At 46.1% G+C, this 18,956-nt stretch overlaps 1 protein-coding gene across 4 annotated transcripts in view; it reads left to right on the top strand.

Annotated features, from left to right (window-relative positions):
- map7d1a (MAP7 domain containing 1a) overlaps window positions 1-18,956 on the top strand; it is a 308,464-nt gene that overhangs the window by 235,788 nt on the left and 53,720 nt on the right. For all 4 annotated transcript variants that reach the window (XM_073034371.1, XM_073034373.1, XM_073034372.1 and 1 more), the window contains 6 exons: window positions 2,487-2,644; window positions 4,499-4,764; window positions 9,909-10,044; window positions 15,017-15,185; window positions 16,426-16,530; window positions 18,614-18,664. In XM_073034371.1, coding sequence (XP_072890472.1) covers window positions 2,487-2,644; window positions 4,499-4,764; window positions 9,909-10,044; window positions 15,017-15,185; window positions 16,426-16,530; window positions 18,614-18,664 — 885 coding nt within the window. The remainder of the gene's footprint in view (window positions 1-2,486; window positions 2,645-4,498; window positions 4,765-9,908; window positions 10,045-15,016; window positions 15,186-16,425; window positions 16,531-18,613; window positions 18,665-18,956) is intronic.

Genomic DNA, 18,956 nt, shown 5'->3' with positions numbered 1-18,956 from the left:
GAACGATGGGTTTGATCCTCCATAAATGCTTTGGGCATGGTCTGAACACAGAAACAGAGCCAGCACTCATCTCCATTTATTGCCTCTCCCCGTTTACCCAACTTCACGCAAGCCCAAGGGGACTAAGTCACTGTAGCCAGCAACGTTGGGGTCAGGCAAAAGGGTTTGTGCTCTAGGCCAAGGAAGACCGGTAGCCTGGCTCAGTGATAGAGCTCCCGTCTCACCACCTGAAATTTGTGGTGGTTAAGTCTCATTTAGGATGTCACCCATCCTGTTTCCCTGTACATGCTGATTGGTAGTTTAATTGGTTGCCATGAAATCTAGACTCCCTCACTATTGAGAGAATGTTTCCAAGAATACAACCTCAGAATAGAAGAACGTCCCTTTAAAACAGACATGAGAAGGAACCTCTTTAGCCAGAGGGTAGTGAACCTGTGGAATTCATTACCACAGACAGCTGTAATTTAAATGTTTTTAAATGTATTTAATATTTAAAGCAGAGGTTGAAAGGGTCTTGATGGGAGCTTGAAAGCTTATAAGAGAAGGCAGGAGAATGGGGTTGAGGGGGATAATACATCAGTCGTGATGCAATGGTGGAGCAGACTCAATGAGCTGAATGGTCAAAAACCTTTTCATATGTCTTACGATCTTCTACAGATTACCTCCCAGTTCAGGAGGATTAGGAACATGAGAGTGAATAGCTTACAGAAAAATAGGTGGAGGAATGAGAGCTAGCACATACTTGATGGGCCAAATGTTTTCCTTCCATTGTGAAAGCAAATATGAAATACATCTCTCATTGTATTGGTCCTGTTCCCACTACATTGTCCCAGTGGCAGTCATCGGTGGTTGCCAGCGGAATGGGTGAGTGCTTTCGTACGTTCTTCTGGAAGCAACGGTTCAGTGTGTGAGGCAGTTGCTCCTATTTTATCTGTCATTGCCTGTCTTGGTATCTCCTGTATTTATCTGTAATATGTGAGACTTGTTTATATCAGATCCCCTTGGGTGGTCTAACCTTCGGAGAGGGATAGGGGAGGACAGTTGTCAACCTGCCCAGTTTCCACCCAGGAATTAACGGCTAATCCCCCCCCCCCCCCCCACACACACACACACAATGCTAGAAAAACAGGATGTAATTTGAGCGCTAACAAAAATAACGTGATTTTGCTGTGAAGCCTTTCCGACTCTCATTATAAAATGACTGAGGACGGGCAGGGAAGGTAGCTGAACCGGGCAGCTACCTTGTGACAGTACCTATATGGGCTGGCCATCCCAGCTTCAGAGAGGGCCCTTTGGCCCAACAATCTATCTAAACCACCCACTTGCACCAATCCTACATCAAACCCATTTCATTGCCCCCTCTCTCCAGACTCCTCCCTCCACCCACACTAGGGATGGGTTACAGGCAGGAGGAAACCTTGTTCTGTATTATTATGTTCTGCCAAGCATTGTGGGCATGTTACGTTGGCACCAGAATGTGTGGCGACACTCACAGGCTGCCCCAGCACATGATCATTGGTATTAACGCAAATGACAATTTCAGTGTGTGTGTCCAGTGCACGTGATATAGATCTGAATTTGAACTGGAGCATACAGTCACAGAAACAACAAGCAAGCTCCAAGTATGAAGTACCCAATATCAGGCTTAAGTCCAGCTCTTTGACGCCATGAGGCAGTGGTTCTGTGACTGTGTCTTTGTGCGATACTGATGACTGATTGTGAAAGCAAGACAGGTCCCTGTAACTCTGGCTCTCCAGCAGACTCCAGTCTGTTGTCGTGTCTCTTGCTTGCTTTTGATATTGTTCCTTCATTCTGTGAATTGCCCAGATACCGTCTGCCCATCCAGTTGTTGCACGACCAGCTTCCACACCTGAGGTTGGCCCTGAATTTGTTTTCCTGGATTTTCCACTTGATCCTTTTGCCATAGCGGAAGAGCCTCTTTGCAGTAGCGTCATGAAGGTGGCAAGAAAGTTGGGTGACAGCTGATCGAGTAGCTCATGTTCAATCCTGACCTTTAGTGCTGTCTATGAGGAGTCTGCACGTTCTCCCTGTGAACCATCTGGGTTTCCCTCCGAATACCCAATTTCTCAGAACACCAGGTTTCCTCACACGTCCCAAACATGCGCTGGTTGGTAGAGTAATTGACCACTGTAAACTGCCCCTTATGTAGGCAAATTTGTATGGGGGAGAATAGTTACTTTGGAAATGATTGGGAAAATGGAATGCCCTATGAGTTGTCATAGACTCAGTGGGCTGAATGGCCTTGTATGGAAAAATGGAAAAGGAAAGCAGGTTTGGATCCTTGGCGTTCCACGTCCCAGGCCTGTGAGTATTGGATGAGTGTCGTATGACATGCGATTGTCAAATCATTTTCTTGCCTCACTATGCTCTTGACCATTAATAGGTGCGATGCATGTTTCAGCTGCTGACTTCTGTATTTCCTGGGACTTGCATTAAACTGAGCCATCTTTCCATCCGGCTACCAGGTAGAAAACAAGAAGAAAGAGAAAAAAGACAAGGAGCGGGAGAATGCAAAAGAAAAACATGCCCTGTTGAAGTCGGCCGGGGCACCTGACAAGATGATGAGGAAGCGACAGTCTCTTCCCGCTGTTAGGAGTAAAGAGTTGATGGCAAGGGAAGCCAGGTATGTCCTGCTATCTCCAATCTTGTCCTTCTCTGGGATATAGGTTTCTCACGTAGCATAGCACTTCCACCTCTATCGAGCTGACTACAGGAAGCAGACTGTAAGCATTATATCCTTGCATGAACTACTCAACTATCTGCTGCCCTGACTCTCAGTTCCTCCCCAGGCAGACTAGCTTTGTGAGCCTGCATTGGGCTTTGCTGGCGATAAGCTCCACAATCACTCCTAGTCCCTAAAAGTCAATAAAATAGGGCAGATGCTGGAAATCTGAAATAAAGCAGGAAGTATTCAAAAGTACAACAGGTCAGACAGGATCTGTGCAACAGAGAACTGGAGATCAGATTTCAGGATGAAGACAACTATGGTTCTGTTTTCATTTTGTTTGTTTTCTATAATTTCCTCTGAGTGTTTACACTCATCCGGCTTATTGTTAAATATCACAGGATCAATATTTGATTCCGCACAGTCAGATTCAGTTTCAGTGAGCTTAAAATGATTAACAAATTGATTTGAGCCAGTTCATTCTATCACATTTTTACACAAACTTGTCACTTACACTTGGTAGCCTCTTTATTAGTAACCTCCTGTACCTAATAAAGTGGCCACTGAGTGCACGTTCGTGGTCTTTTCCTGCTGTAGCCCATCCACTTCAAAGTTTGCTGTGTTGTATGTTCAGAGATGTTCTTCTGCACACCACTGTTGTAACACAGGACTTTTTTGAGTTATTATCGCTTTTCTGACAGCTTGAAAAAATCTAGCCATTCTCCTCTGACCTCTCTCATTAACCTTTTTATCCACAGAACTGCCACTCACTGGATGCTTATTGTGTTTTGTACAATTCTGTATAAAACTAGAGGCTGTTGTGCATGAAAATCCCAGGAGATCAGCAATTTTGGATATATTCAAACCTCCCCATCAACAATTACTTAGATCACAGTTCCTCCCCATTCTGATGTTTGGTCTGGTCTGAACAACAACTGACCCTCTTGACCATGTCTGCATGCTTTTGTACATTAAGTTGTTGCCCAAGTTGTATTTCCAGTGTCTACTGTTTAGAAAATTAGTAATAGAGGTCATGCTCAGCTATCAGGAGCAGAACTTTGATTAGAGATGTTGGGTCCTGATACTTTTGCAGTCAGAGGTTTTTTAGACGTCAAGAATGAGACATGAAGCTTATTGATTATGATAATTTTATTAAGCGTTATGAGAGCGGGAAATGAACAAGGAGAGCCAAGAGAACAAAGAAAGAAAGTGGGGAAAGCAACCCAGTTTGTCTCATACTCAAACTAGCAGTAACAAAATTCCTGTGATACCAATTAACCTATAAAAGAGCCAGATTCGAATGGCATGACACTTCCTAATTAAAACTAAGAAATTTCTAGAAACCCTGCCATAATAACAGGAAAATTCAATGAACAATTGAATGTTATATAATATATATTAATCAACAATATAATAATATAGGTGATTATATAATGAATACAAGCAAGCAGAGGGAAGTTAAACTACAAGTAAAGTAACCATTCCACACCCAAATCCAACAGGAGCCTTTATTCCTTTAAGCAGCAAAACTGAGGAGGAGAATTGGAGAGGGAGGTTCAGAGCTGAGAGCCTACATGGGTGAAGGGGCACAGCTGTCAACAGCAGGTGAAAGGAGGTGGATCGAACACAAAGTGCCAGGATGGAGACCTGGCTGGAGGCTCTTTCAAGGACAGGCAGGCATGTAGGGGGTTTGAACATGGCAATGGGACTTGGTAGATTCATATCAAGGGTTTGTATTGGTCGGTGAGATTGGGTGCTCCAGCTTCTGGACCCGCGTGCCGCTGACTTTCCCTGACATTGTCTTTGACACAGCCTGAGATCAAAGAACCGTTCTTTGCCGAGCTCACCCAGGCGGAGGTCTTCGGGAGTCAGCCCAGGACCCATCCCGCCCCTGGCGGCAGGCTCCGCCACTCTGGTGAAGAAGTCGAGAGCTAAGGGCGAGAAGCGCCAGGAGAAGGAGAGCCAGCTGAAGCTGCGAGGGGAGAAGGAGGAGGGGGAGAAGGAGTCGTCGAGGCCTTCGTCAGCTGGCGGCTCGAGAAACAAGGAGACGGCTGCAGAGGCTCCAGAGCCCACGCAGGGTAACGTAAACACATCACTTAGTAGAACCCCTGGTAATTGTTAAGGTTTAAGTTGTAGGGGACTGTGACGGTCAGCTACAGGAAGAAAGTATTTCTATTTAAGTAAACATTTCAGAGCAATACACAGCTAATGAAGCACTCTCGGTGCGATGTCTATCATCATGGGGGAAACGTTAGACTGATGAGCACATGTTGGCCATCTGCCCCTCAAGCTTGCTCCATCATTCATCAGCACTTCAATTCCATTTTCCATATCCATTAATGTCCAGAAAACTTTTGAATGTACTCCGTATATCCCTCCAGTGTAAAATATTCCATAGGTTTCCTAACTTCTCAGACCAGTACCCGAAGGCCTACAGTTAATTCCTGGTTTCCCTGTCTGTACGCATGTTCTCAGTCTGGGAAACCCGCTGATGTTTCAGTGGACTCGAGGGATTCTGCAGAATCCGGGAATCGTGAGCAACATATGCAGAGTGCTGGAGGAACGCAGCAGGTTGGGCAGCATCTATGGAGGGGAATAAACAGACTGAGACTCTTCATCAGGACTGGAAAGGAGGCCAGAATAAGGATATGGGGGAGGGGAAGGAGTACAAGCTGGTAGGAGATAGGTGAGGGGGAAGGTGGGTGGGGAAGAGGAATGAAGTGAGAAGCTGGGAGGTTCCAAGGAGATCACACTTCATTCTTTTAAACCCCAGGGAATTCAGTCAATCTCTTCTCATTTAAAAACCCACCACCCCACAGACTGATCTGGTGACTCCCTCTACAACAAGTATATCCCTTGTTGGGTGGAGATCCAAAACTCTACAGGAGCATCTCATTGGGGCTCCTTCTACCTGCTGTGAGGCATCTTCACTAACTTTACTCAAATCCTCTTGCAGTAAAAGCTAATGTACCATTTGCCCTCCTAACCACTGCTGCACCTGAAAGTTAACTTGTGTCCAGTGACTCCCACGTCCCTTTGAACACCAACATTTCCCAATCTGCCGCAATTTGCAAATACTCTGCCACAAATTTCAGTGTACCAATGAGCACATAGTACCGTGAAGGGATTAAATATTGACAATAGGTCAAACTAGCTTGCTATTCTTTGCTAGTGTCTTAGGACATTTAACATCTATCTGAAAAGGTAGTCTGGGGCTTGATTTGAAGTCTCATTTGGCAGACAAGTCTCCTTCAGTGCAACTCTGGAGTGTCAGGCATCGTCTTGTATTTATGCCCGAGTGGGACTTCAGACTACAGACATTTACAGACAAACACTACCAATGGGCCCTGACTGACTCCCAGTTGGTGCTCATTGTCTGCCAATAATTTCTGAGATGTTGGACAGGGTCAAGCCACCAGCTTTTGCCTTACATTTATTTCATTACCTTCCGTATGTCTTTGCCAAGTACAGGCTTGTGACCTCGTCCGTCAACACCAATGATACCTTCATCAGGAAGACAAAGAACTCAGTGCCATCTTAGGGGTACTAAGGAATGGGCAATAAACGTAGCTCTTACATAACAGTATCAGATGGAGAATCAGAATCAGAATTGGGTTCATTATCACTGACGTATATAATTAAATCTGTTGTTTTGCAACAGTAGTGCAGTGCGATGAATTAGTATAAGTTACAGTAAGAAAAACGTTACTGTGCGAAGTCTCAGATGTATATATGTATAGATAGATACAGGGTTAGATATTTATGTGTGTGTGTGTGTATAGAGATATGTATAGATAAAGAACTAGGATGCCCAAGGCTTTTGCGTAGTACTGTATAAAAAACAAATAAGCAGTGCAAAAGGTGGGACTGTGTCTTTGCCAAACTTGCTGAGAGCCGTGTCATCGCTCCCTTGTCCCTGCGCTAGGGTCGGATGATCTGCAGTGGAAATCAAACTGGGGTCGATAGAGGAAAGGGTTCTCCACCTGCCCCGTCCCGTGGAGGGGTTTGAATCTGTTGTCACAGGTATCTTCAGAGTGATATAGATCAGAACACACAGCGGTTCACTGCTGCCACCTGTTGGTGGGCTGACCACTGCGAGGTGCTGTCAGGAGTGTCTCCTCTAAGTAGAATCAGAATCCGGTTTATTATCACGTTTAATTGTCATTCAACCATAGATGAACATCCATGAATATAGACAAACAAAACAGCGTTACTCTGTGGCCAAGTAGCAAAACACATTACCAACAGTCACACACAGCACAAGGCACGTATAAGATAACACACGTATATGAGATATCAGTAAAATACAGTCACACAAACTTATAGTTGAAGTCATCGAATGTTGCAGCAGTCTGTAGTCGAACACAATTCAACGTATCTTCTGAGTGAACACTTGGGGGGCAGTAATGACTCTGCGTGGATGCCATGCCACACTGCCTCTGCCACTCTGGTGGAGTGTCCAACTTCCCCAGGTGGCTGGAAACAGGCCACAGTGCGATTTGAGACCTCGTCCTCGATACACCTCGACTCCCCCCGCCATCCACTGCCAGCGTTCGCCAATCAACCAATGAATTGCATTTGCAGCATTCCACACCACCAGTGTCCATCAGGATCTTACAATCACAGGAAAAGTGAGTAAGACGATCACTGCGCACCTCCTTCACACACTGATGCCTCTCTGCAGGTAGCATCACGATCCACCAAGCCCAGCTGTTTCAGTTCCTCCACCAACAAGCAGCTCACTGATGGGGTAGACCTGAGCACGAATGTCGAGCGGGGTCTTGCGATTGTAAAGAATACATTTAAAAGGAGAGCGCCACCGTCTATCCGTGACATGTTTTGTGGCAGCCTTGCAATGCAGTACACTGTAAAGTATATATACAATGCACACTGATTGGCACCTGTCTGTCTCAAAGGATAATAGGAGATGGTAATCATCATCACTAGCCTGGACGGAAGGTATGGAGATCCTGAGATGCCCAGTCATCAAGGTCCACCTCTCGGCCTCACTGACATAGTCCAAAGCAAAGCTTATATGAACAATACGTATGTCACCAACTTGGCTGCAGGAGCTGCTGGAAGGATGTTCAATGACGTCCAGCCACCTTAGGGGCTCCACTCCGGATCTGCTGTCTGGGTTTACTCCCGTAGTCTTCGCCTCTTCCGAGACTACCCCCCGAGGCAGTGGGGCTATTTACCCATAGTTGGTTTGCGAGCACCAGGGTGAGTCCCCACACTGGTGGGCCTGCTTGCTACAAGCGCAGGCGTCAGACCTCCCCCCCCCGTCAGCTGCAGTTCAGTTTGAGTCCGAAAGGAGTTCAGTTTCTGTGTGTCACCAGCGAGGAGGCACTGCATGAGGCTTGCTGTCGGAGAGGCTGTGTACTGGCAGAGAGAGACTTGCACATTCAGCTCTCCTTTTCACAAAACAGCAAGCCAGTGGTGGCAGCTGAAAGTGAGAGCAACAAGCACTACCCACTACACTACTGCACTAGACCCGTCACAACAACCATTTTGACACCAATACACAATACACTATAAAATATACTATAGAATACAATAAAAAATAAATATAAAAAATAAGTAGTACAAAAACAGTAAAAATAGTAATGTAGTGTTCATGGGCTCAATGTTCATTCAGAAATCTGATGGCAGAGGGGAAGAAATTGTTTCTAAAATGTTGAGTGTGTGTCTTCAGGCTCCTGTACCTCCTCCCTGATTGGAGTGATGGGAGGACGATGTGTTCTGGTTGGTGAAGTCCTTCATATTGGATGCCTCCTTTCTGACGGATAATCTTTTGAATATTGTCTTGGTAGTGGGGAGGCTAGTGCCCACTATAGGACTGGCTGAGTTTACAATCTTCAGCTTTTTCCGATCTTGTGCGGTGGCTCCTCCATAACAGATGATGATGCAACCAGTCAGAATGCTTTCCGTATCTGCAGAAATTTGCTAGTCTTTGGTGACATGTCAAACCTCCTCAAACTCCTACTGAAATATAGCCTGTGGCAGTGTGTATGTGAAAGGCCAGGAGCTGTCCCTGTGCACCCTGTTAAAGGTATGGATCAACAGAACACATCGCCCAGGATATTGAAAGGGGCATCACTTGCACAACAAGTAGCCCTTTTACAATGCAGCCTTTTGCACGGTAACAGTACAGGAGTCCCGATGAAGCGTCCTGGCCCAAAATGTTGACTTCACTCTTTTCCATAGATGCTGCCTGGCTTCCTCCAGCATTTTGTGTGTGTTGTTTGGTAACAGTGCTCATTTAACAGAAATCCCCGTACAGGCTCCCAGGAGAGTACCCCTGACGATTATTTCACCTCTGCTGTGGGTTTGTATGCTGCCTTAACATTGTGAGGACTTGTTGGGTTAACACACTGCCTTAACGTAGTAGAAGTTAATGGGCGAACACACTGGCTTAACATTGTAGGAGTTAGTGGGTTAACATGCTGGCTTAACGTTGTAGGAGTTAGTGGGTTAATACGCTAGCTTAACGTCGTAGGAGTTAGTGGGTTAATACGCTGGCTTAACGTCGTAGGAGTTAGTGGGTTAACACGCTGGCTTAACGTCGTAGGAGTTAGTGGGTTAACACGCTGGCTTAACGTCGTAGGAGTTAGTGGGTTAATACGCTGGCTTAACGTCGTAGGAGTTAGTGGGTTAACACGCTGGCTTAACGTCGTAGGAGTTAGTGGGTTAACACGCTGGCTTAACGTTGTAGGAGTTAGTGGGTTAACACGCTGGCTTAATGTCGTAAGAGTTAGTGGGTTAACACGCTGACTTATCGTCGTAGGAGTTAGTGGGTTAACACGCTGGCTTAACCTTGTTGGAGTTAGTGGGTTAACACGCTGGCTTAACGTTGTAGGAGTTAGTGGGTTAACACACTGACTAAATGTTGTAGGTATTAGTGTGTTAATATGCTGCCCTAACATGTTGGTTAACGCGCTGCCTATTAGTGAAGTGTACAACCCAACTGATGTTTTTCCCTCTGATCGAGGAGCTGCCATTGGTCTGGAGGCAGCGTTCAAAGTGTAACATCAAGCAGCACACCTGAGGGCAAAAGTGGAGCCCTGCGGTGTTGGGAATCGCAGCAGCTACGCCTGCCCATTTCACAACAGTTGTAGCAGTGTATAACAAATGTACTGAAGAAGAGTCATTTCAGCACACCCACTGGTCTAGGTGCTGCTTTTTGTTTTGCTTTGGACAACCCTTATGTTCTTTGTTTCAGGGTCACCTGCTAGAACAATTGCAGGCACCACGGACCCAGAGGAGGCTGTGAGACTTCTTGCAGAAAAACGGCGAATTGCTCGAGAGCAGAGGGAGCGAGAAGAGCAGGAGAGAAAGGAGCAAGAAGAGAAGATGAGGTGTGTGTCGGAGTTAATTAAAACACTCTCATGTAACACGGTTACAGAGTTGGGGCATGCACGTCACGAGGGTTATCTGTTAGCATTCATTGTGGGGTTAGTGAGTCACACAGTGCCTTAATATTGTGAGGTTTGGTGGGTTAACACACTGCTGTAACATCTTGGAGTTTAGTGAGTTAACACATTGCTGTAACATTGAGGGGTTAGTGGGTTATCACACTGCTGCACATTGTGGGATTTAGTGGGTTAACACACTGCTGTACATTGCGGGGGTTAATGGGTTAACACTGCTGTACATTGTGGGGTCAATGGGTTAACACTGCTGTACATTGTGGGGGTTAATGGGTTATCACTGCTGTACATCGCGGAGGTCAATGGGTTAACACACTGCTGTACATTGTGGGGTCAGTGGGTTAACACACTGCTGTACACTGCGGGGGTTAATGGGTTAACACTGCTGTACATTGTGGGGTCAATCAGTTAACAAACTGCTGTACATTGTGGAGATTAATGGGTTAACACTGCTGTACATTGTAGGGTCAATGGGTTAACACAATGCTGTACATTGTAGGGTCAATGGGTTAACACACTGCTGTACGTTGCGGGAGCTAATGGGTTATCACTGCTGTACATTGTGGGGTCAATGGGTTAACACACTGCTGTACATTGCGGGAGCTAATGGGTTATCACTGCTGTACATTGTAGGGTCAATGGGTTAACACACTGCTGTACATTGCGGGAGCTAATGGGTTATCACTGCTGTACATTGTGGGGTCAATGGGTTCACACACTGTTGTACATTGTGGGGGTTAATGGGTTAACACACTGCTGTACATTGTAGGGTCAATGGGTTAACACACTGCTGTACGTTGCGGGAGCTAATGGGTTATCACTGCTGTACATTGTGGGGTCAATGGGTTCACACACTGTTGTACATTGTGGGGGTTAATGGGTTAACACACTGCTGTACATTGTGGGGTCAATGGGTTATCACTGCTGTACATTTTGGGGGTTAATGGGTTAACACACTGCTGTACATTGTGGGGTCAATGGGTTAACACACTGCTGTACATTGCGGGGGTTAATGGGTTAACACACTGCTATACATTGCGGGGGTTAATGGGTTATCACTGCTGTACATTGCGGGGGTTAATGGGTTAACACATTGCTGTACATTGCGGGGGTTAATGGGTTAACACTGCTATAACATCTTGAGGGTTAATGGGTTAACACTGCTGTACATTGTGGGGGTTAATGGGTTATCACTGCTGTACATTGCGGAGGTCAATGGGTTAACACACTGCTGTACATTGTGGGGGTTAATGGGTTAACACTGCTGTACATTGTGGGGTCAGTGGGTTAACACTGCTGTACATTGCGGGGGTTAATGGGTTATCACTGCTGTACATTGCGGAAGTCAATGGGTTAACACACTGCTGTACATTGTGGGGGTTAATGGGTTAACACTGCTGTACGTTGTAGGGTCAATGGGTTAACACTACTGTACATTATGGGGGTCAATGGGTTAACACTGCTGTACATTGCGGGGGTCAATGGGTTAACACTGCTGTACATTGCGGAGGTCAATGGGTTAACACACTGCTGTACATTGTGGAGATCAATGGGTTAACACTGCTGTACATTGCGGAGGTCAATGGGTTAACACACTGCTGTACATTGTGGAGATCAATGGGTTAACACTGCTGTACATTGCGGAGGTCAATGGGTTAACACACTGCTGTACATTGTGGGGGTTAATGGGTTATTACTGCTGTACATTGCGGGGGTTAATGGGTTAACACACTGCTGTACATTGTGGGGGTTAATGGGTTAACACACTGCTGTACATTGTGGGATCAATGGGTTATCACTGCTGTACATTTTGGGGGTTAATGGGTTAACACTGCTGTACATTGCGGGGGTTAATGGGTCAACACACTGCTATACATTGCGGGGGTTAATGGGTTATCACTGCTGTACATTGCGGGGGTTAATGGGTTAACACATTGCTGTACATTGTGGAGATCAATGGGTTAACACTGCTGTACATTGCGGAGGTCAATGGGTTAACACACTGCTGTACATTGTGGGGGTTAATGGGTTATTACTGCTGTACATTGCGGGGGTTAATGGGTTAACACACTGCTGTACATTGTGGGGGTCAATGGGTTAACACACTGCTGTACATTGTGGGGGTTAATGGGTTATTACTGCTGTACATTGTGGGGTCAATGGGTTATCACTGCTGTACATTGTGGGGGTTAATGGGTTAACACACAGCTGTACATTGTGGGGTCAATGGGTTATCACTGCTGTACATTGCGGAGGTCAATGGGTTAACACACTGCTGTACATTGTGGAGATCAATGGGTTAACACTGCTGTACATTGCGGAGGTCAATGGGTTAACACACTGCTGTACATTGTGGGGGTTAATGGGTTATTACTGCTGTACATTGCGGGGGTTAATGGGTTAACACACTGCTGTACATTGTGGGGTCAATGGGTTAACACACTGCTGTACATTGCGGGGGTTAATGGGTTAACACACTGCTATACATTGCGGGGGTTAATGGGTTATCACTGCTGTACATTGCGGGGGTTAATGGGTTAACACATTGCTGTACATTGCGGGGGTTAATGGGTTAACACTGCTATAACATCTTGGGGGTTAATGGGTTAACACTGCTGTACATTGTGGGGGTTAATGGGTTATCACTGCTGTACATTGCGGAGGTCAATGGGTTAACACTGCTGTACATTGCGGGGGTTAATGGGTTATCACTGCTGTACATTGCGGAGGTCAATGGGTTAACACACTGCTGTACATTGCAGGGGTCAATGGGTTAACACTGCTGTACATTGCGGAGGTCAATGGGTTAACACACTGCTGTACATTGTGGAGATCAATGGGTTAACACTGCTGTACATTGCGGAGGTCAATGGGTTAACACACTGCTGTACATTGTGGAGGTCAATGGGTTAACACTGCTGTACATTGCGGAGGTCAATGGGTTAACACACTGCTGTACATTGTGGGGGTTAATGGGTTATTACTGCTGTACATTGCGGGGGTTAATGGGTTAACACACTGCTGTACATTGCGGGGGTTAATGGGTTAACACATTGCTGTACATTGCGGAGGTCAATGGGTTAACACACTGCTGTACATTGTGGGGTCAATGGGTTCAAAATACAACTCATTCACCTGCCATTGAATCTCACTGATGTTATAAATCGTTGAAAGGCGGTCACCTAACGTACCCTGTGGAATTTCACCTGATGGGTCTGTGTGATCACACGAGAACACACCTGGAATTTCCCATGTAAAACGTGCACCGGTGCCATCAGTCGCTGTGCAGTGCCATTCAGAACAAACACAGCAAGAGAAAGGTCACAGCTTTCTGCTGAAGGATCAGGTTCCTGGCCTCTACAGCTCTGATGCCACAATCTGTTTCCCAGATTGCTGCTCATCGCACTGTCAGAAAAATAAAGACCCAGCTGCATTTGTCACATTGTAGAAGTTGCAACAAAGCAAGGGTTAAAATGGAGAGCTAATAGAACAAAGACCAGACACTTGGTGCAGCCTTCTCTACGTGTGGAGGTCCAGTAAGACAGCTGTCAGGAGGACAATCTGACACGGAGAGTGTGGAGAAATAATGCTGTCTTTCAGGCTGAACATGGTCCTTGAAAGCCCAACTCCGCTTTGTACAGCCTTTCTGTTCAAACCTGGGAACCAGGATCACCAAGCATACCAGGACAAGATAAAGACACAAACAAAGTTTTCTGGAGAACCACTTAATTGGACAATTTTTTAAATAGTTGTCAAGTATTATTGATCTTTAACATGCGGTTTTAATTGGCTACTAACACTTCAAATAAGTATTATGACTGGTACTTAAATATGTGCCTAAGGTTTCTATTGGATGAATATCTATATCCAACTAGTTAATTTCTGTATTAAAATGTCATTTCTTTGTTCAGACTTCATGGCAGTTTGGTGACAGGGCCATGCTGTTTCCTTGCGCAGAGGTAAATAAAGTGTGATTGAGCAGTGAGCGCAAGCTGTCAGAATCCAGTTAACCGGGACAACAACACACACATCAAAGCATTCAGTGAAATTTGTCGTATTGCATCAACAACTAACAGAGTCCAACGATTGTGCTTGGAGCGGCTGTAAGGGTCTTCATGCTTCCAGCACCAATGTAGCATGCCCACAGCTTACTAACCCTAACCCACACGTCTTTGGAATGTGGGAGGAAACCAGAGCACCTGGAGGGAATGCATCCTATCATGGGGAGAACAGACAGACAGCAGCAGGAATTGAACTCTGGCCACTGTGTTACTGTGCCATCCCTCCTTTTCCTCCAACAGGCGTCATCAGGTGAAGAGTGGTGAGGATTATGGGCTTCCTGAAGGTTCACTAATTGTGAGATGACTCATTCGTGGAATGAGCATGGTGTCCTTTTAACTTAAGAACCTGGCTGGAGATGTCCATTTTGTTGGCTCGAGTCACAGTAGCGTAGCGGTTAGTGTAACGATCTACAGTGCCAGCGATCGGGGTTCAATTCCCACTGCTGTCTGTAAGGAGTTTGTACATTCACCCTGTACTGCATGGGTTTGCCCTGGGTGCCCTGGTTTTCTCCCACATTCTAAAGGTGTACGGGTTAGGAATGCTAGGTTGGCGCGGGAAACATGGCCACACTTGTGGGGTGCCCCCAGTGCATCCTCAGATTGTATTGGTTGTTGACGGATTTCACTGTGTATTTTGATGTACATGCGACTAATAAATCTTCTTTCTTTAAAGCAATCTCATTAACTGCAGTCCAATCCCTGAGGCAATGGGGCAATCCTGATGGCATTCCTGTAACATTCTCCTCGTGTCATGCCCTGTGGATAAAGTCCTGAGAAACACGAGGTGGCCCCTTCACCTCCAGTCATAATGTGACCTGTAGACTTCCTGTTCCACTCAGGCAGCTGAAGGAGGAGATAGCTCGCAGGAAGGCGGAGGAGAAGGCCCAAGCTCAGAAGCAGGAGGAGGAGAAGAGGCAGAGGGAAGAAGAACAGCGTCTGAAGGAGGAGGAGTGTCGGCAGCGGGAGGCCGAGATGGAGCAGGAAGAGATGGAACGCCTGCAGAAGCAGGTTAGTCAGCGTCATGGTACTGGCATTGAGTAAGCACTCGCCCACTCGGCTTCACTCGTGGAGTCAAACAAAGGAGACCCATCGCCCCATAGAATCCACACTAATCATCAAACACCCATTTACACTCATCCTCCAGTTTTTAAAATTCCTACCTCCTCATTCTCATCAATTCCTCAACGTTTTGCCACCCATCCGCTCACTGAGTGGTGTTCGGTTGGACGTATGTGCATGATCAGAGGCATTAGGGTTAATGTTGGCACAGTTGTGCCCCATGCCAGGGCAGGGAATGGGGGGGTATGTTTGGGACTTCAGGGAAGAGTGGAAGGCACATGCTGAATTTAAAGGCAGCACACGTTATAACTTCAGCTCCTGTGTATCGGGTGTCCAGTTGTTGACCTGCTGAATGGGTGAGATCAAGCGTTGGCGGAGCTGTTTCAGTTTGGTGGTCAAAAGGAAAAGTGAAGATCGAGGATCAGAAAGCTGTGATAACATTGACTTACCTAAAATGAAAACTCTTCAGCATCTACCTTGTCAGGGCCCCTTAAGATGTTGTGTATTTGAATTAAATCGCCCCCTGTTCATTGGATTGAATGTCTGTTGTATCTGATAATGACAGGGAAATCTGCTGGAGAGTTTTTAAAGTAGAAAGGCTGCTACTCTAGACTTGTTCCACTCTCTCAGCTTTGGAAGTCTGGGTCCAATGGTACGAGTAGTTGTTAAAACTGGGGTCTTCCTTGGACACAGTGAGTGACCATGACTACTTCTGTGCCTTGTTGTGCACTTTACTCTCCCTGAAGCCTTGCAGAACCGCCTTCCTGACTTTTGGATCTCACTATTCATCTCATCCACCCAGTCCGCCAGAGCGGACTTTGCGTGAAAATGGTGTGAGGCCCACCAGCTACCCTCACCTGGTTTAGCCCGCCTGCGGAAGATGTGTGTGGCCGCTGTCGAATGCAGACAGATATTTGGACCCACAGGTGAGAGCCGAGTGTCTGATGGGGACCAAAGGTGAGTGAGCTGCCCCAGAGTGGACATGACAGGCCCCTTCACCAGAGGTGTTGCCCCTCCCCAGACCCCACATTCCAAGGAAGCATCTGCCCTCTCTTGATAGGACCGCTTTCTCGTCCTAAACACCAGCCTGTTGAATCTCAGTGAGGAAGGCTACATTTGTGAGGAATTGCTAGGAAGTGAGTTGTCTCAGTGGGAATAACACTGTATGAAACATTGTTTCTGCACTCAGAAAGAAGAGGCGGAGGCTCGAGCTCGTGAGGAGGCAGAAAAGCAGCGGCTGGAACGGGAACGACACTTCCAGAAGGAAGAGCAGGAACGCTTGGAGAGAAAGAAGGTAACACCTCTCTTTGAGCACCCCTCCAGTGGGAGCTGTCCCAGAGCATGTTTCCATGGTAATAGTCCTCAGGCAGGGTCACTACACAATAAGCCAAAGACTGTTTGGTCATTACTGTGCAGTCGTGTTCGGACAAAGCAAAGGTCAGAAACATCTGGTGCCACTGTGGAGCGTGAAGAAAGGTAGCAGGGAAGTTCAAGAGCAGGTCCAGTCATGACATAGGCCAAAGAATGAGTAGTCCCTTGTGCCTGCTTCATCATTCAGTCAGGTCCCCTGGTCTTGTACCTCAGCAATTCCCATCATTTTCTTGATGTCCAAAGATCTCACTAGAGTTGAGTGGAGAATCAGTGACAGGGAGTTGAGCTAGAATTGTGGCTGGGGTTCAGGTTGGGGATGAACAGATGGGGACCGAAGTCAAACGGCAATTGACAGTGGTGGGGTGGCTGATAACTCAATGGGAGTGGGGTAGAGGGGGGTGTTCAGAGAAGAAGAGAGAAGTGAGGGGACTGATTAGACTGGGGCATGGTGTTTCCTGGGAATCTCAGAACAATGAACCCTGCTTTCCTTACATGCTGTGTAGGAATGTTGGATGGGAAATTCCATCCATGTCCCACATCCACTTTCACATGGAAACCACAGAGCTGGCAAGAGCAAGTTTCATAGCTGAATTCTGAAGGGGACAAAATTTGACCTGGAACTCCATAAGACATAGGAGCAGAATTAGGCCATTCGGCCCAACAAGTCTGCTTCAACATTCTATCATGGCTGATTTATTATCCCTCTCAGCCTCGTACTCCTGCCTTCTTCCAGTATCCATTGATGCCCTTCCTAATGAAGAACCAATAAACCTCTGCTTTAAATATACCCAATTACTAGGCCTCCGCAGCCATCTGTGGCAATGAATTCCACAGATTCACCACCACTCTGGTTAAATTTGTCACTGTGTAACTGGTAACCACAGTTTTATACATTAGACATGCATTAAAGAATATTATTGCTGTTACAGAGGCAAGTCAGCAGGTAATGGAAAATGTTTAGACAGCTGGGGAGGAGTGGGGTAGCCTTAGGGCAGAAATCAGTTCTGTAACAAGAAGGGGGTACTGCAGGTTGTGTGTGGGAGGTGTCTGCAGTCTCCTGTGTAACTGATAACCTCTGAGCAGGTGAATAAAATGGGGTAGGATTGGGTTTGGGGGGTAAGGGTGGAGATATGAATTACAGTGAATGATAGCCACAAGTTTCAAGGTAAATGGAGAGGTGCAAAGTTATTAGAGCAGGGCAGAGAAACAAAGAATGAGTGAAACTGAAGGGCAGATTGGAGAGAGAATATTCCAATAAATGTCTAGAAAATCTAATAAAAAAGCTGTTAAGTGCAAGAGGTATGCCATCCTGAAGAAAAGTCTCGGCCCGAAACGTCAACCGTTTATTCATTTCCATATTTGCTGAGTTCTTTCAGCAATTTGTGTGCGTTGCTTTCGACATGACGGGTGTTACCGAGATAAACCTGCAAGATGTAGAATGTTTGGGGGCTGGTTGAATGGGAGCAGTAGCCTCGCTTAGGGAAGAAATCACGTCAGCAATGTGAAAGGTTATCACAGGCAGCAAGCACGCAGTGAAGACATCTTGGGTAGAATTAAATAGAATAGAATTGAAGCTTCATGTGATGAGTTGCATTTAATGTGGTAGCAGCTCAGATGAAAAATAAGACAAACGTGTAGGGAAGTCTGGGTGGTTTTAATGGTGGTTATAAACTGGGGTACATTTGGAATACAGCTTTCTGCCTGAAAGGTGGTGAGTGTGAGCAAATTGTGTTGAATAGTTTTGCACACCATTTTATTTAGAACTGATAAGCACACTGCCAGACGGGATACTGAGGGTTACGAAGTTTTAAGATCAGCCCCAGCACTGTGGAGGACAGTGGATCAAATGGGAGGGAAGGGTAATTGAACATGAAGTAGTTGGGTCCTTTCAGAATCTGTGAATTTGACTGGATGGCCTGCTTGTTGGTGAGTAAGGCAGATGGAAGAGAAAATAATTTTATTTAAATCGGCTGTTTTAACAAAGTACTTTTTCCTCTTCTGTGCAGCGTCTGGAGCAGATTATGCAGAGGACGAGGAGGACTGATAATCTGGATAAGGTACAGTTCATTCTAGAGTGTTATGTCATTCCGATGATTGCTCTGGTAAAACATTGTATACTAGAGGGCATAACTTTAAAGGGGAAGTTTAAAGGGGATGTGCAGGGTAAGTTTTATATTACATATAGTATGTTAGGTGTGGAACACACTGCCAATGGAAACAGATAAAATGGTTTTCAGATCGGTACATGAATGTGCTGGGAATGGGAAGATATGGATCGTACACAGACAGGCAGAAGGGATTAGTGTAATTTGGCACCATGCACAGCATCAATATCGTGGGCCTGTTCCT

The sequence above is a fragment of the Hemitrygon akajei genome, chromosome 32 (assembly GCF_048418815.1).
Source record: "Hemitrygon akajei chromosome 32, sHemAka1.3, whole genome shotgun sequence".
Taxonomy (NCBI): Eukaryota; Metazoa; Chordata; class Chondrichthyes; order Myliobatiformes; family Dasyatidae; genus Hemitrygon; species Hemitrygon akajei.
Note: the sequence above shows the minus strand (reverse complement) of the source record. Positions and strands in the feature narration are given on the sequence as shown.